This window comes from Sitophilus oryzae, unplaced genomic scaffold (assembly GCF_002938485.1).
Source record: "Sitophilus oryzae breed Bouriz unplaced genomic scaffold, Soryzae_2.0 scaffold_1515_pilon_pilon, whole genome shotgun sequence".
Lineage (NCBI taxonomy): Eukaryota > Metazoa > Arthropoda > Insecta > Coleoptera > Curculionidae > Sitophilus > Sitophilus oryzae.
In genome coordinates this window covers 1339752-1356903 of record NW_022146187.1, presented here as the reverse complement: position 1 = coordinate 1356903, position 17152 = coordinate 1339752, and the positions used below count along the sequence as shown (strand labels likewise).

The 17152-nt window shown below is 32.9% G+C and overlaps 1 protein-coding gene across 2 annotated transcripts in view; it reads right to left on the bottom strand.

Annotated features, from left to right (window-relative positions):
* LOC115878492 (rho GTPase-activating protein 17-like) overlaps positions 1 to 17152 on the bottom strand; it is a 49911-nt gene continuing 32759 nt past the window's right edge. Inside the window, exons 11-13 of one of the 2 annotated variants that reach the window (XM_030895022.1) lie at positions 8281 to 8521; positions 3322 to 3479; positions 1 to 621 (exon numbers count right to left, since the gene is read on the bottom strand). In XM_030895022.1, coding sequence (XP_030750882.1) covers positions 212 to 621; positions 3322 to 3479; positions 8281 to 8521 — 809 coding nt within the window. In that variant the 3' untranslated portion in view covers positions 1 to 211. The remainder of the gene's footprint in view (positions 622 to 3321; positions 3480 to 8280; positions 8522 to 17152) is intronic. The other variant, XM_030895023.1, reaches the window with a different exon arrangement.

The window sequence follows — 17152 nt, the reverse complement described above, 5'->3', positions numbered from 1 at the left end:
AAACACTTTTCCTGTAACTTGAAAACGAAACCATTTAAGACATTCAGTATTCATATAAACAATTTAGCTGTCAAAAAATATACTTTATCATCACCCGCTAGTCAAGTCGAAACCATCCTGCAATCATATCTCACTATGGATTTAGCTTTTTTGCACGAGAGGATCACAAAGGGTTGTGTGTATAGTTGAGGGGGCGGGGCGGGTTAACGCCTCAGAAGTCAGTACTTTGGGGCTCGGGCCTCTTCGCGGCCACGGGGGGCGGCGGAGGGGGCTCCGTCGGCTTGCTTAGACTCCTCGGCGACGAGGGCGAATGCAGTGCCGACGCCAAGTCCCGCAAGTTGCCTTCTGAGCGAACCCGCATGTGCGCGCGAGGCGTTTCTCTTTCGTTACGGTTCTCCTCGTTGGACGTCGCTCGGTAGTTGTCCTCCTGGCGCAACGGTTGCCGGAAGGCGTCTAGTTTCTCGTCGGAGTCCGCCGTGTCAAGTTTCTCATTCGATTTGACCAGGATAAGGCTCTTCGGCGGGATCGAGGGTCTCGATTCCGTCGAGGAACGGCGCTCTTTGTTCGAGTTGACGTCGTTGAATTTGTTCTCGACCGAGTTTCTGGGCAAAGGCTGGTGACCTATAAGAGAATATTAAGTTTAATATAAACTGTATGTTTATCTTATCTAATATACAGGTAAAAATATGTAAACCCTAGTCTATTAATGACAAGAGTTCAGCTAATTAGAGAGCCTATATAGCAGCTTATTCTATACCAGCTAGTTGTTTTCTGGTATTTTGCTTTGAACTGTTCTACGTGAATAATTATTCTCATGTGACATCGTGACAAAAACTGGTAATTTCTTAAATATAAATATAAACTTAATCTAATAGGATACTATAAACAAAAATCTGACGTAGTTGCGAATAATAATAGAAAAAATGTTTCATTATTTTGGAAGCCACCCTAAATTTTAACCCTTAATTAATTGTATTTTTAAAAACTGTGGGTTAACTTACATGAGTGGAATTATTGTAATACTTTTGTAACTGATTTTTTCAGTATTGTTGATGAAAGTATATCAAAAAGCTTAGTTACTTACTAACTGCCATTACTCGCTGAAGAGTATTTGACATCATCAGGCGATTGTTACGCAAGGCGTTTTCTTTCATGAGCTTTTCTGCGATTGAAAAGCCCGATATGGAATGTTATCTTTCTTCCGCAGTCCGGACATTCAGAAATCTCATTACTTTGTTGCCTCCTTTCTTTAAAAAAAAATCTTCACTGCGTTCTATTGTGCGCTGCTTCCTCCCACTGATTCTACATGCTTCGCCTTTAAGTTCTGCTGCTCCTTTACTTTCTCCTGTAGTTAGCGGACGGAGAATATAGAATCAGCGGTCAAAAACGCATGTGTAACGTTTGTCCGTCAAAATAACTTTTTAATTTCCTAGTCGGACGAATACAAAATCGTCAATAGAGTGACTACAGATGAAAGAAAGAGACCAAACCGTGTTCGCAGAGAAAAAAAGTGATCGACACGTCATAATTAAGGAACACAGAAAATAAAAAAGTATTTCAATAATTCAACTTATATGTAGGCATAACACTCTACAGTATAATTAGTGGTATTGCAGAAAAGTTAAATAACATTCAAAACATCGTTCAAACTGAAAATGCATAGTTGGGCAGAAAAATAAATATATTATACCATAATGCGGCGTCACACATCACAATCACAGAACACACTGCCTAGGTATATTTTGTTTCAGTTCCACTGCTCCAGTCACAAAAGCCATTAATTAAGTATCCTCTACTACTTTTACTGATATCTATGCTAATACAAGCAGGTAGCATATAATTTAATGATAATTCAGTGGTTTCAAGTCGAAACAATAATATTATGTCAAATTTATTTCAAAAACCTTCCAACAATGAACAAATTTTATAAAAAAACTTTTATTAGTTTTACGAAAAGTGAGGAAACGTAACTCATGTATGAATGAAGGGTCCAGGGTCCAGAGGAAAACCATGATAAGGGCCATTTTACTAATTTTACAGGAAAGCACTGGACGGCTGGTGTTTATCAAGTTCTTTGCGTGTATTCTATATTTTTACTAGACATATATCATCGGATTTAACAACTTATCGAGCTGGCAGAGTTTATATATTTTGTAGGGACCAGTCAGACCTATATGTTAAAATCCTAAAATTAAGAAATTGGCGCTTCTCAAGGTTTTCCCCTGGACCCTTCAAATGTAATAAGGAGTCCTTACAACCATTACTCTATCGTAGTTGAAGTAATTAAATACCTATATTATTTTTAAATTTAATACGGTTATAGTGTTATTGTCATAGTTATAAATACCACCAGATAAACAGCGGATATTAAATAAGCTTATTAGCGAGTTATGGGCTACGATTATTAATAAATAATGTTTGAAAGTTAGTAGAAATATTTTAAATTTTGCGTTGAAGAAAGCTGTAAAATATACGCTGATGTTAATGACATAATAACGAATTGACTGTAAACTTTAAAGTACTCTTTGATTCAAGTAACAATATATTAATCAAATAAAATGTATTCAGAATATCAATTCCACATCCAAATGCATGCAATCTATAAAAGTGATACATTACATAGTTCTCTATGACAATAAATAGAAAGATATGATAACGACAAATGGCATTGCAAAAGATGTACTAGTGATATCGTAGTATAATAATAAGTATATGCACGTTATTAGCGTTTGTCTAGAACATTTTTATATCTGCTATTATTATTAGGTACTCAAATGGAATTTTCTCACTACAAAGTTTTTATTAGAACTACCTATAGAAGATAGGAACACCAAAGTTGGGTTCATATTGTAAATTGACTAATTTGCTAGTTTTTTTAAGAAAGTGGCAGCTGCATTAGCCAATTTGGACGGTTTGTTAGAATAAGTTTATATTTATAAATTAGTATTTCCTTTGGGTATTAAAAAAAAAACTAAAAATTTTAATTAAGTAAACTAAAAACAACCAGAAAATTTAAGAACATTGAAAATTAATAAAAATAAACCCAACTGGAAAGTATTAGTGTCCGATGTTAAAACTTAGCGATAAAAACTAAATTAATTAGTTAAAGCAAATTGTGCTACATATAAAAATGATTTACGTATCATGTCGCGCTTTAAGATAAAACACACGAACTGGAAAAATGTAATATCTCCAAATTTACTGAAGAAAATGCTGGGGATTAATTACTAATTAAAATTCGAAGATTTCTCGAAGACAACGTAAATAAATGAATTGCTACGATGTTAGACGTTGCCATATCTTTCCATTTGTTAAAATTACCCAAAAACTTTTCTTTTTCGGCCATCATGACATCATGGCCGAGTTGAATTTTCTCATTTCGGTTCTGTATGTTGACGATACTCGGCTGTTGCTTATTGGCAACGCTGTAGACCGAACATTGAGTTTTGTGCACGGCGGGGTCGACGTCTCCCGAAGACCTATTAATTTTAAGACTTATGATGTTAGATAAGACTTAAATATTTCAATACTACTTCAAAATATCATTCTAAAAAATATATTTAGCAAGTACCAGGTTTGAACATTGTAACAACGGTTGTGTATAGTATCGAAATAACTTTGTAAAGATGATGCTCGTCAGAAAAAAAATCAGGGTGTCCCTCAAAGATCTGTACAAAATTCTGGAAATATTCCTGGCGTTAAAATATGACGATCTAACTCAACTACCATTGATCTATAATGTATATTGTTATTCTTTAAAAAGTACTTTATTATTGATGTTAAGACGTATAATTTCGTTTTGGAATATTTTATGTTGGAGAAATCTAATAAACGACATTTTTTAGTCGTGTTTATTCTTTTACACTCCATAGGCTTGGTGAGAAGTGTCTAGCCCTAGCAGTCAACTATTAAGCTTGACAAATCAGGTTGGTTAGCGTGGTTATTTGGAGGGTGTTAATTCATTTGTGTTTGTCAAAAACTCTAACGTGATTGGTCGGGCTTAATAGTTGCCTGCTAGAGCTAGACACAAGTGGCTTGATGCATCTCAGCGGATTTTAAAATTTCCGACCGCAGCGCTCAATATGGCAAAAATCAGAAGTTTTCGATCTGTACTTCACACAGTTCCGATGCTGATCGCAATGAAATAATATTACAATTGTGGGTTTCTCATATTTAAGTATTTTAGTTTGTAAAATAGTGCAGTTATTGAAACTCTAAAGCACTCAGGTTTCGGGTAGTAAAAATAAAGTGAAAAACAACCTGAACTGGGCGTCGCTTTGTGAAGTGACAATTTCAAATGCTAAGAAAATTGTCGAAAAAATGTTAACACGTAAAGGAGGGAGAAATTACGTGGTTGCTGGGTGCAATAACATTCAATTACTCAACTTTCCGGATATTCAACTCCCCCGAAACAACATTTTATAGCTTCACAACTTCTCACACCAATTGGATCAAAAGCAAAAATTGATTCAAGCAGCTCGACGAAACAAGTGAGTAAACAAAGTGCCCATTACATAATCAAAAAATTAAATAAGCATATGCTACGACAGAATAAATTACAATTTGCGATATTAATGGTAAGTATACTTCTTTTAATCAACTAGTGCTTAAATTTATATGAACATCTTCTAAAATTATAATTATATATATGTACCTTCAAATTCATTATAACCGAAATAGCCCCAGTTATGTCTCTGCTAGCAAAATCGGTGCTACTATGCTAGTGGTAAAACTATATAGGCTACTAAAACTAACCTAGGCTACGGTATTTGAACTCATCTAAAAAGTTTTATTAGTTTGAATAATAAATTATAATACAAGTTAGACCTTCTGAAGATCATAAATAAAAATCACCACAATACACCTCAAACACCTTAAAGTTCAGACTTAAGCTTGATTTTCATGCATCCGTTGTCCGACGATACGTTGATACGATATTAATTTTATTGGTAGAATTTAAAGACTTTAATTGGTTAGAAAATAACGCAGTTTTTAAATTTATTGCATTTTCATGTCTCCGTTCATCGGATATACGTTGGTGTTATTTTATATTTTCGTTTCCATAACGATTTGGCTATTTTACTTATATTTTTATTAAGGTTATATTTATTCAAAGGGTTATATTAAATTTGCTAATAAAGTGTCAAAACGGCCGTTATCGTATGAACGGGTCCGTTGACGGGTTGAAGTAAAATATTTACGGAAGAAAAGTGGCGCGAAAACGCTATGACCAATCAAAGCACAGTCGGACCATCGTATCAACGTATAACGGATACATGAAAATCAAGCTTTAGTCTTGCTCATCTGCTGATTATGCTAACATGGTTAGCGAAACGCGCGTCCAGTGTAAAAGTAAAAGTGTTTTGGTGTATTGTGGTGATTTAGTGTTTTATTTTGCTGTGTAACACCAACCCCCATCTGTATATCTGTATGATATCTTCTGAAGATACCTAAATATTTACTTTTTTATTTTTATTTTTAGAATTTTCACAAATTATACTTCCTAACACTTTTAGAATAATCATATAATAAATTTTTTGTACACTCGCTATTTAATCCCGTATATTTGTATATGCCGGTTGATTACGATTTTCTCCGATGGTGGCAGCACCGGCGGAGAATGCATCAAGCCTATAATTCAATTCATACATCTGCAGCATTAAAAGAATATGACCCTTTCAATGCGTATAAAGATTTATTATACAGACCTAGTCATCCTAAATCTGTGGTTTGTATGGCCCTAATAAAAAATCAAAAGTGTTCAAGAGTGATAAGATACAGTTTTTCTATGCGGTATTGCCGGTTTTCCATTAAAATATTTAATAACGATTAAAAAAGCGTTTCAGCAGCAAGAATTAAGCGGTTTATCAATAATTAAAGTAATTGTGCTACAGTTCTAACGCTTCATGAAATATTTTACATTCTATTGGTTTGCCAATTCAATTCTGATTTTTATCTTCCTAACCTTAAATCATGCCTACCGGATCGAAAATTTTGCATATCTTAACATCTCTGTCTATCAACTGGTTATAATCACATAAGACAACTTTGTTTTATCTTTCTCTTAGAGTAGAGACCACGGGTATAGAATGACCGGTATAGGTAGAGTAGTTTGAATTTCAATTATTATTAGTTAGGCTACGTTAGTTATTGACCACTTATCTTTCGACATTTACTTATACAATTAATAAATTTTATCTTATACAGGGTGAGTCTTAAATAAGTGCAATTATTTGCAGGGCTGGTAAATCTCGACAAAAGCGAAACTCTTTACCGTTTTTCAAATAAGTCCAAAATAACTGAAATATTTTACTTTAAAAATTAAAAAAAATGATTTTTCTTTTAAATTTTGAGAACCATTGGATCTTTTCTGGGTTTTCTTTCTTGTAAATTTAATCTACTACCTACGGTGCCATATTATGAAGATATTATGTTTTTTAATTAAAAATTTAAAAAAATTCCAAATTTTTTTTCAAAAAATTCGAAATTTTCAATTTTTTTTTTCGCGAAAAGAAATTCATAGTCGTGTTTCTGGGGTCGAAATATACCTAAACATATTTCCACTTATATTATAACTTAAGAAGACTAACCCTGTATAATATTTAAGCGTTTATGCTATAAGACAATGCAGATAGAGGTACAACAATCAACCATACCCGAAGCGGGATTTGAACCATCGACATTCATACTTAATAAACATCGAACCACTTAAACTAACATTTTAACTGTAGATGAACGAAATTTTAACTCAAAAATTAATTTTTAATTTGTCATTTTTTTGACACAGTTTATTGAAATCATACATTCCCTCACTGAATAGTTTATATGAAGGCTCTTTTAGACGATTTATACTACGTTAGAATCTAGTACAGACCTTCCAGGTACAACCTGAATTAGTTCTTTGAAATATTTTCAAGCTCTTTGATATTATAGTAAAAAAATATGGTAAATAAAAAAAATATGAAGTGATTATAGTGTTTAGAAATTTAGTCAATATATTTAATATTTAAATTTGTATAATGTATTAATAGATATAGATGTGTTATAAGATATACATATGAAGAACAGTACAACACAATTAAGCAAATAGATAATTTATCAGAATAAAAGATATCTTTAAGACGATTACAAATAAAGCCTGGTTAAGTATTACAACATGAGACCTTGAATGTATTTTCCCACTAATTTTATATGTATCTAACTTTGATAATTGCAATATAATAATATATTGCTATATAAAAGGACAAAAAATTATTAGTATTCTTAAGCTTGATTTCCATGCATCCGTTATCCGATGACACGATATTAATTTTATTGGTTGAATTATTATTGTTATCTATTATTGACTTCGATTGGTTAGAAACTTACGCAGTTTTTAAATTTATTGCATTTTCATGCCTCCGTTCATCGGATATACGATTTGCTTGTGATTGGTGTCATTTTATATTTTCAACTAAAAATGCTAAAAAAAACTAAAAAAAGAAACTAAATATGCTACACATAGACTTGCTACATAAAAATGCGCCCTGCATTTCAAGAATTAAGGAGGCTAGGCAAAACCTATGTGTAGCATATTTAGTTTCATAAAAAAGTAGCATAGTAATGTGAAAATCGCATCATTGTATCTCTACTCATAAACTAGAAATCCCATAAACACACGAAAACGGGATACACTGTACAGATGTGATGCGCAGTAGTGAACCGTAGTATTATACCGGCAGCCAGGCGGCCCACACTTTGGTCAGGAGAGCATAGCAATATTAAACAACCAACTTTCTTAAAATTCTGGTTTTTCCGACGTTGCTAGCTCTTGTACTATTACATTTTTATTACATTGTTAGATTTAACTTGTCAAAAATGTGCCAAAATAACCGTTATCGTACGATCTTTCTCCGACGGGCTGGAGTAAAAAATTTACGGATGAAAAGTGACGCCACAACGCTATGACCAATCAGAGTGCCGTCGGACCATCGCATCAACGGATGCATAAAAATCAAGCTTTAGTTGTTTATTCAACTACATATTGTTAAATTTAAAAAAGGCGTCCATTGAACCCAAAGAGACCTGGCTTGTAACTTGTAACACAAAAGCCAGAGTCTTTTTACAGTCTTATTGCTTTGGCTTTTGTATCACATATTGTTAAATAAGGATTTTTACTTATAAAAAATTAAAAATTCAAAGTCACATATCATCCCAACACTCTTTTTAACCCTTTCTGCTATTTTTAATAAGAATTTTAGAAATATTAATTATTAGTGAATTACCCTGTCATTATCATACCTTTTGGCCGGTATTAAACTAGCAGGCCTTGCTGGTATTTCTGGTTTTGCCGGTCGGTCCACTTCCGGTCTGCGCAGTTGGACGTCGGCCAGTTCTACAGAACTGATCGGAGCCTTGTTCGTCTGGTCGCCGCTGCTATTTCTTTGGGAAGGATTTCGGGCGACGACGTTGGTGCTCTTGTTGTCGGCCATTAACGACTGCCTCGGTGCCGCTACTGGTTTCTGACTAGGACTTGTTAAACCTGATACAAAATTTGACTGTGTTAAGAACACCATATACAGGGTGGCCCGAACTGTATTCCGGAAACTTCAGCAGCATATTCTGCAGATAAAAATAAGTAAAGTAGTTGGTATAAATGTATGTCCTAAAATGCTTTGTTTCGGAGATACAGGGTGTAGAAGTTACATTTTATTTCGATTTTTTCCGAATAATTTCTGAAGTAACGTCAATATTTGGATGAAAATTAGCGTCTGGGAGTTTTTTGATACGAGAAATTGGATTTTGATGTCAATATGACTCCTATTTGTAGGGGGCGCCACCTATATGTGTGTTTAACTGTTTTGAAAAGTAATAACTTTTTGTCCGTACCTGTATAAAACTAATGAGTGAAAAAATTAACATTTGCGTGATTTTTTATATCGGTACGAACGAAAAGTTATTACTCTTCAAACCAGTTAAAAATATGTAGGTGGCGCCTTCAACAAATAGAAGTCATATTGACATCTAAATCAAATTGCTCATGTCAACAAAATCCCAGACAAGAATTTCATCCAAATATTGACTTTACTTCACAAATTATTTGGAAAAAATCGAAATAAAAATGAAACTTCTACACCCTGTATCTTCGAAACTAAGCATTTTAGAACATACATTTATACAAACTTCTTTACTTATTTTTAACTGCAGAATATGTTGCCGAAGTTTCCAGAATACATTTTGAACCACCTTGTATATTAAAACAGAAAATGTGTTTCCACAAGATAAAGTTATCTGGTTAAAACTTAAGAGAGTCAGAAGATGCCTAGTGTTTCCGCTGCGATTTCTTAATAGAAACAGCAGTTTCTATTACCTCTGTAAGGAACTACCATCAAGGCCAAGCAGCAAGAGACGTGGTAACACCGTGAGGATTGCGCTAGATTGAGGTGGTAGATAGCAAAAAGACATAACAACTACTACAGCACAAAAAGAACCTAGTACGCATAATTGTAGGTATCGTCACTGGAAGCTGATCCGCGGGCATAAACACATAAACTTCGTGAGATGGGAGATTTCCAACGACGACTACTGCAGAGAATGCGGAGAGGAAGAAGCCACAGAGCACCTGATGTACCACTATTCGGCACTGAATAACCGACGCTTTAAAACTTTAGGGCACGAATTTTTAGAGGGGCTAGAGGAAGCAGCAGAAGCCAACATCAGCGACATCAGGAACTTAAGAGCAAAGAGTTAGAAGTGATTTAACGCAAAAAAGAACGAGAAGTAGGTTTGGTACAATAATACAGGGATATCGCAATGGGGCCAAGGTCTCCGAGTGAGGGATCAAACAGTATCCCAAACCCCAGCAGCCTAACCTAATCTAACCATTACCTCTGTATGTCCAGCCAGAAGGAACGATTTTAACAGACAATATAAAAAATTGACTGATTTGAATTAAAATGGCAGACAACTGTTACTGTCATATATTCCTCCTTGAGCAGACTTCTCAACGGATAATCCCCAGTAAAGGAGCCCCAAAAAATATTTTTGTGTTAATTAAAAAGCCTTTTATTATACTATGTGTTGATTGTCTACATTTCGATAATAACCTTAATGTAAGAATATGCGAGTTGGTTAGGAAGAATATGCGAGTTACATTACAATTTTGATGAATCTTAAAGTTTAATATATTTTGTTCTAGTGAACCAATTTTGATGATTTTTTAAACAATTTGTTAATATTGTTTGACTTTTTAGAATCTTTTTTTAAATTAAAAATGAAAGTTTCCATCTGTCAATTATACGAGGGAAAACAAAATGTTGATACTTTGGTGAAAGTCTGAAACACCCTGTAGAATAGGTTCAAAAAGCACGGAACTTAATTTTATCATCGAGGTACGTCTTTTCTCGATAGTTTGTTTTTTGATTCATCTCAATAGCCTTATTTTTATTGGAGATATTCGCTTTTGAATAAGACTGTCACTGAAAAGTCATAAGGTTTGTTCCAACCCGCCGCAGAACCGTTACCGAACGATCACGCTCGTGCACTTTGAATAATAAGATTAAGGAAGGAGCATATCAAAAATCTTGATTCACCACGAAGGGACTCAAATATGGCCGACTTAATTTCCCGTTTATCAGTGCCGTTCTAATTTTATTTAAAAAGTGTTAAACGGTAGGTTGTGTAGACGTAGGGTAGTAAGTTGGGTAGACGTGGGGTAGACTCAATAATTTGTTGTTATATTTTACGTTGTGAATAAATGTTGGTAGTTATTAAAATTGTTATATTTTTATTTGTGTTAATTATTTATTAACACAAACATCCGATGCGCTACTGAAGCAGGTAAGTTAAATCGACGTATCTAAATTCTTTGACATCTAATCTTTGACAAGTAGTAAATAGGTTTGTTCTCACAGCGTGTTCCCAACATGTTGGCGACATGTTGCGACTACGTGTTTAAATAAAATGAGAAGGATGTCCGTAGAGTTTAACTCTCTAAACCTAAACAAAAAAAAATAAGTTTAATTTAAAGAATTTTTTTATATCAAGTCAACCCTAGACGAATTCTTCCGGGAGCCGGAAATTCCAGGCTTGTCAGCTGATATATAATAATATTCTTCTTTATAATTGTTTTTGTTTGTGTATAAAAACGGTATATATTTGTTTTATATTTGTATTTGTATGATTTTATGTCAAAAATTGTTGTTTTCTGTATATATTTTTCGACGATCCTATAATCTAAGTACCATGTATTTATATTAAAAGGAATTAATAAACTAAACTAAACTAAACTAAACATGTTTGTGACTTCTTCCAAACCGGTGTTAATGCGCAGGTCTCAAATAATGCAGTTTCTTGTCGATTTCAAACTGTCTGTGCGAACAGAGAATCCCCTACTCTTCTTTTTTGATCTAATAATACCACTAATTTTAACTCCTACGTAATAATGAATAAAGAAGAAAACGAACAGGGAATTAACCAAAGATATCTTTTAAGGTTTTTGGTTTTGTTCTTTTTAATGTTTTAATGCTTTGTAATGTTGATTCTTGGGTCTGATCCGTTCCTCCATCAGCTCTTCTAGGTTTGTGTCTATATCCGAAAATTCCGACGCCTCAGATTCTTCAGAAGATTCAAAATGGCTCATTTCTTTTCTTTATTTTTTGAAGAAAAAAACATTAAACAAAAACAGCACACGTTTTGTATGTTAAGTTTACCAATTAATGACGTCGGGTCGCAATACGCATGCGCCGCGCACTTGCAAAAGATCCGCGAACAGGTCTGACTGTCAGCTAACAATCAGAATTTTCTGTGCGAACGCGTTTTACCCTATTGCGCATGATTATCTGTTGGAAATATGTTTCTTACAGCTGTGAGAATAAACCTAATAAAAGCAAAGATGCAAGAAAAAATATATAATTAGTTAATTTAAGCGAATTTCATAAATGATCGGTTCACTATACGTATGTATATTATACAGGGTGTCCCAGAAATGAGTGCAGATATTTTAAGGGGTGGTAGATCTGGCCAAAAGAAACATATTTTCTCTTTACCATTTTTAAAATAGATTGAAAATAACCGAGTTATTTAACTTTGAAAGTTTAAAAAAAAAATTGCGACATTTTGAGAGCCGCCGGGGAATCTCGCGGAACCCCCGGCGCGGGGAAGATCTCGCGGATCTCGGCTTATTCGCGCCCGCTGTTGCCACATCGACTAGAAAGACTTAAAAAGTACTTGCAAAATCCCACACCATCCAAGAGGTTCTGCAGAGGTGCGTTACTTTTTTTAAGTGGGTGATCGCCAGTAGCCCTACTTTTCACATTACACAAAATAAACTAAAAGAAAAAAAACTTACCAAACAATAAAAAAAGATATCCCTATAGCAGAGAGATACAACTGCAGAGCTTTCTTTTTTTCCATTTTACCACTCTTAAAACTGCACATAACACTACACTTAATAACATCACTTCACTACAATTCTTAACAACACTATGCAAATTTTCAACTGTGGAAATATTGGCTCCCCTATTAATTTTAGAGCTAAATCGTAAATGGTTTTTAAAGATACATTACAAATTTGCACAAGGGGATCCAATATCTCGACAGTTCAAAATTTGCATGGGATATCCTATATTTCCAACGATGATGCACCACCCGGTATACCCTTCGCTTCTTGACTGCATGCTATTATAATAATTGTTCAAAATGACGACCTCCATTTCCAATACATGCTCTCCTTCTTCTGAGCATGGAATTTTTAACGTTTTGCAGCAATTCTTCGTTGCTTTTCCCGAATCCCTCAAATGCTGAACCATACTTACAAAGGTTCGAGCATTAGGGATTTATCTATTCGGATACTCTTCGGAATAAAGTCTCCGAGCTTCTACAGCGCTTTCCCCTGCCAGAAAGTACCTATGCTCTTAGCATATCCACCTTCTCCGGATTTCTATACTCCATCGTGATTTGCCTATACCGATACCGATTACCGACACAAAAATATGCACTAACGAACATTTCACAACACTTTAAACACAATCTCCGATCACTTTCTCGAATTTTAAAAGCTCGATAATATTAGAAATTAGATCGATTTCTAATAGTGTACATGCTTTGTGTACATGCGATTAATAATGTCGTTAGTCGTTAATATAATACAGGAATCTGTAATTTTCTCCCCACCGCCCATTTCATTGGAAAAAACGGCGGCAAGTTTTCTGCTTTTGAAATTACGATCGATGGCATTTTATTGTGTAAAAGTGGATGGTAAATGGCATCGATCGTAATTTCTCAGGCAATTTAACGTCTTAGCAGGTATACTTATTTTTTATCAAAAAGCTTTATAGAAAAAAAATAACTGAACATGTTAGTAGCTTTATTACTAATTAAACTATTCAAAACATGTTCTGATATTACTAAAAAAATTTAAGTAAAAAATATAGCAAATTTTATAGTTTGACGACGTTATAATTAACAATAGGCAAATGGAAAAAATTACCTAACTACATATTAGAGACATAATTCCATACCTAGAAATACCGTATGGTCGAAAAAAACGGCGTCCAGAATGGCTTGAAAATAACGGTCGGTGACATTCTCCATAAAATTTTACACATAAATTGACAGCGATCTTTATATCATAGCCATCGCTGACGCCGTTTTTTTTTCACGACCATATTGTATTTCCCATTAATCGCATGGTGGCAATACTAATTTATATTTAAAGAGATATATCTAAATGTGTATAAACTAGGTATTTTATTAGCAATCATATTTAAGCTATTATGACTCATAATATATTCTAATTATTTGAAACTTGAAACATAATATTTACTCCTATTATATTCATGTAACTAAATTTTCTAATATTAATAACTCTCTGATAATAAAAAACAAGAGTGTGTTTTGAAAAAGTAAAGCATAATTACTGTGTATTGACTTTATTGTGAAAAGCAACCTATTTGAAACACATTTACGTAACTACAGAATAGTTTAAAAAAGAACTTACACACATGTTTTTTTAGTCTATTTTCTTTATTATATTTGAAAACTACAGTCCCCCTTCCAATACATAAAAACATTTATATTCAAATATACTCTAGATAGAGCTCCAATTTTTATATGAAATGAGAATTTGTTCACACATAAACTACCGTATGATCGAGAAAAAACGGCGTCAACGATGGCTATGAAATGAAGGTCGCTGTCATTTTATATGTAAATTTATATAGGAAATGTCATTGATCGTCATTTCCCAGCCAACTGGACGCCGTTTTTTTTTCGATCATATGGTACATTTTATGTATTTTATTCTTTAATTTTAATTACTACAAATGGTCTTGATATTTTTCTTTTGAATACATATATTCTTGTTACTCTCTTTCATCTTTGTCTCTAATATACAGATGCATTGCAATTTGTTGTTAGTATATTTATGTAATCATTTCATAAATCCTAAAAATAAAAATGGTTATAACATGCTTTCCAGATATCCATATCCACAATATTCTGTGTGTAAATATGTTCAATTTTTAATAACCCATTCACTAAATGAGATTGTGAGACAACATACAGGTAGCTGTTTAAATAATTTTCAATCTTTGTATGTAATAATAGATTTCACATATTATATGCATTACACAATATGCATTACCTGCAATAATAAAAGATATTTTCTTTAAAGTGTATAATTCTATCTAACACACTTCTAATAAAGTATACTCTGACTCTTTGAACATTTGTTACAGCTTCTAATAATTAGGTATATCGATAACTTCCTAAGAAATTTTGTTAGCACTTTTAGTTAGTTTACCATATATTCTGCATAATATATGACTCGATACATTCACCTAGAATAAAATCAATAATATCATTTATGAATAGAAAACTACATGTATAACTTTTTCGTTAATATTTGCAATTTCAGACCAGAACTTGTCTGAAGAGAACTTTCTTGGTTTGTTTAAAAATATCTTACCGTATAACATAAATTTACATCTGAATTAATCTAATCAGATCAAATTTTCTTCATAGTATAGAAAACATCGAAACTATTTGACTGGTAATCGAGCTATCAATAAACTGACACTAAAATTTAATGCATAATTAAATGGGATAATTATTTTCATGTAAAACAAAACTTTATACTTAATAAGACCACAGGGAGTACATAATAACAGTGTTACTGAGATTTTTGATTTAATGTATTGCTTGGTATTTGTAGATCTATTATTGTATTGTGATTACAATTGCCTTCTTCTCCATTGATGCATCCTAATTTAAGATTACTGATTTTCTAATACATAATTAAAGTGAAATTATTTTTCCTACCATTACATAATTAATTTCTTCCTACCATTAGGTAGATACCTGAAAGGTTAATAAATTAAAAACGAATTTATTAAGACATTTAAACTGTTTACCTCATTTCTCACATATTTTTGACACCAAACATTATAAATAAATCAAAAAATATTCGTATACCAACTGAATTATATGATATTTCATTTTGAATAATAAAAGTACTTTTTTACAGGTTTATTTGGCATTGTTTGCATTGTTTTTTGTTGTTTTCTGTTTTGTTTTTGTGCGAGTTTAATAACCCACGATTAACCTTAAACATAACCTTAAACTACACACCATACTAGGGATGTACGATTCGAATCGATTATTATCAAATCGACGTGATTTTTATCAAACGATTTTTTGGTATAATCGATCTTTTTTTTTAAATCGAAGACCGATTTTATTTATACAGTTTTACAGGTTTATTTATTTGTTAGAATTTAGAATAAGAAAAAACACTTTAGTTTTGCTGGAATATTTGTTTGCAGTGCATCCCTAGTAAAAGGCCATCTAGCAATGAACTGAAAAATTAAGTGTAAGTGCTCGCTGCCGCATGCGCCGATGTTTGTTTATCACTTTGATATCAGGTGTCAGATTTTTGTCGGTGCTTCCCATATTTTTATATTTTAGATAACGTAGAATACTCTTTGATTTTACCTTAATTCTTTCTTGGGTATACCCTTTCTTGTACTTTTATTTTATTTTTTGGGATATCCCTACTCCATACATTAAACATTTAGAAAATTGATTTATCTATCTTTATACAACCACCAAAACGTTGACCCATAATAGTAATACATCAGTCCAGTAGAGGACGCTAAGGTAAAAAATTTCTAAATAAAAATTTGTAATTTGTAATTCCTTCAGTGTTTTCGAAATCGTTGTCGGGGTTGCGTCGGTTTTGAAGAAATGTCGAAGAAAACCCCGGACTGTCTACCATCAGCCTCCGGATATAAGTAGTTATTAAATCAAGTTTTTTAACATTTTTTATTGTATTTATGAGTTTAGTGTGTGATTATTATCATTGTTATCATGTGATAGGTTTGTGATGTTCAGTTTAATAGATATTTGGTGTGTATGTGTTTACGTATATGTGTGCTGGATAAAAAACACTTTCATTAAAAGGGTAAGCTCTAACTAAACATTAAAGGTTATAATTGTTTATTGAAACGATTGAAAATATTTCCTAATATGGCGAAAAAAGAAGCTATAATTGTTAAGATTTATTTTTTCAGTTTACTCCACTGTAAAAAGTATTTAAAATATTGCGCGTTTCTCTAGAATTAGTAGAGCAATCTACACTAATATGAATAAAATTAATTTTCGTATTTTTTTCTGTAGCAACTTAAAATAATTGAATTTATAGATAAACATGCAGAATGTGGGTATGGTAGGAGGTGGCAACGTTGCATTCTCTCCGACACTCTCTATGTCCGGTAAACGAATTTCCCGGGGAGTGAACAGTGGCACTCAAAAGTTTTTCAACATTTTCCGGAAAATGTCAAGAAAAATATCAACTTTTCAACATTTTTTTTTCGCAAAAAAAACCTCATAGGCGTGTTTCTGGGGTTGAACTATACTACCAGTTAAAATATCTGCACTTATTTCTGGGACACCCTGTATAGCCACTTACTAGCAAAAATGTTGTTCCATTATTTCACTCGATTTTTGACCGAGATCTACCGCACGCTACACAACCAACTATTTTACAGTCTTTTTCGATAAATCGCAATAGTGTCACTGTTAATTTAAGTTCTGCCACAATTTTCATCTAGATTTACTACCTTTATACAACTATCAGTAGTAGAATAAATAATAAACAACATAAAATAAGCTC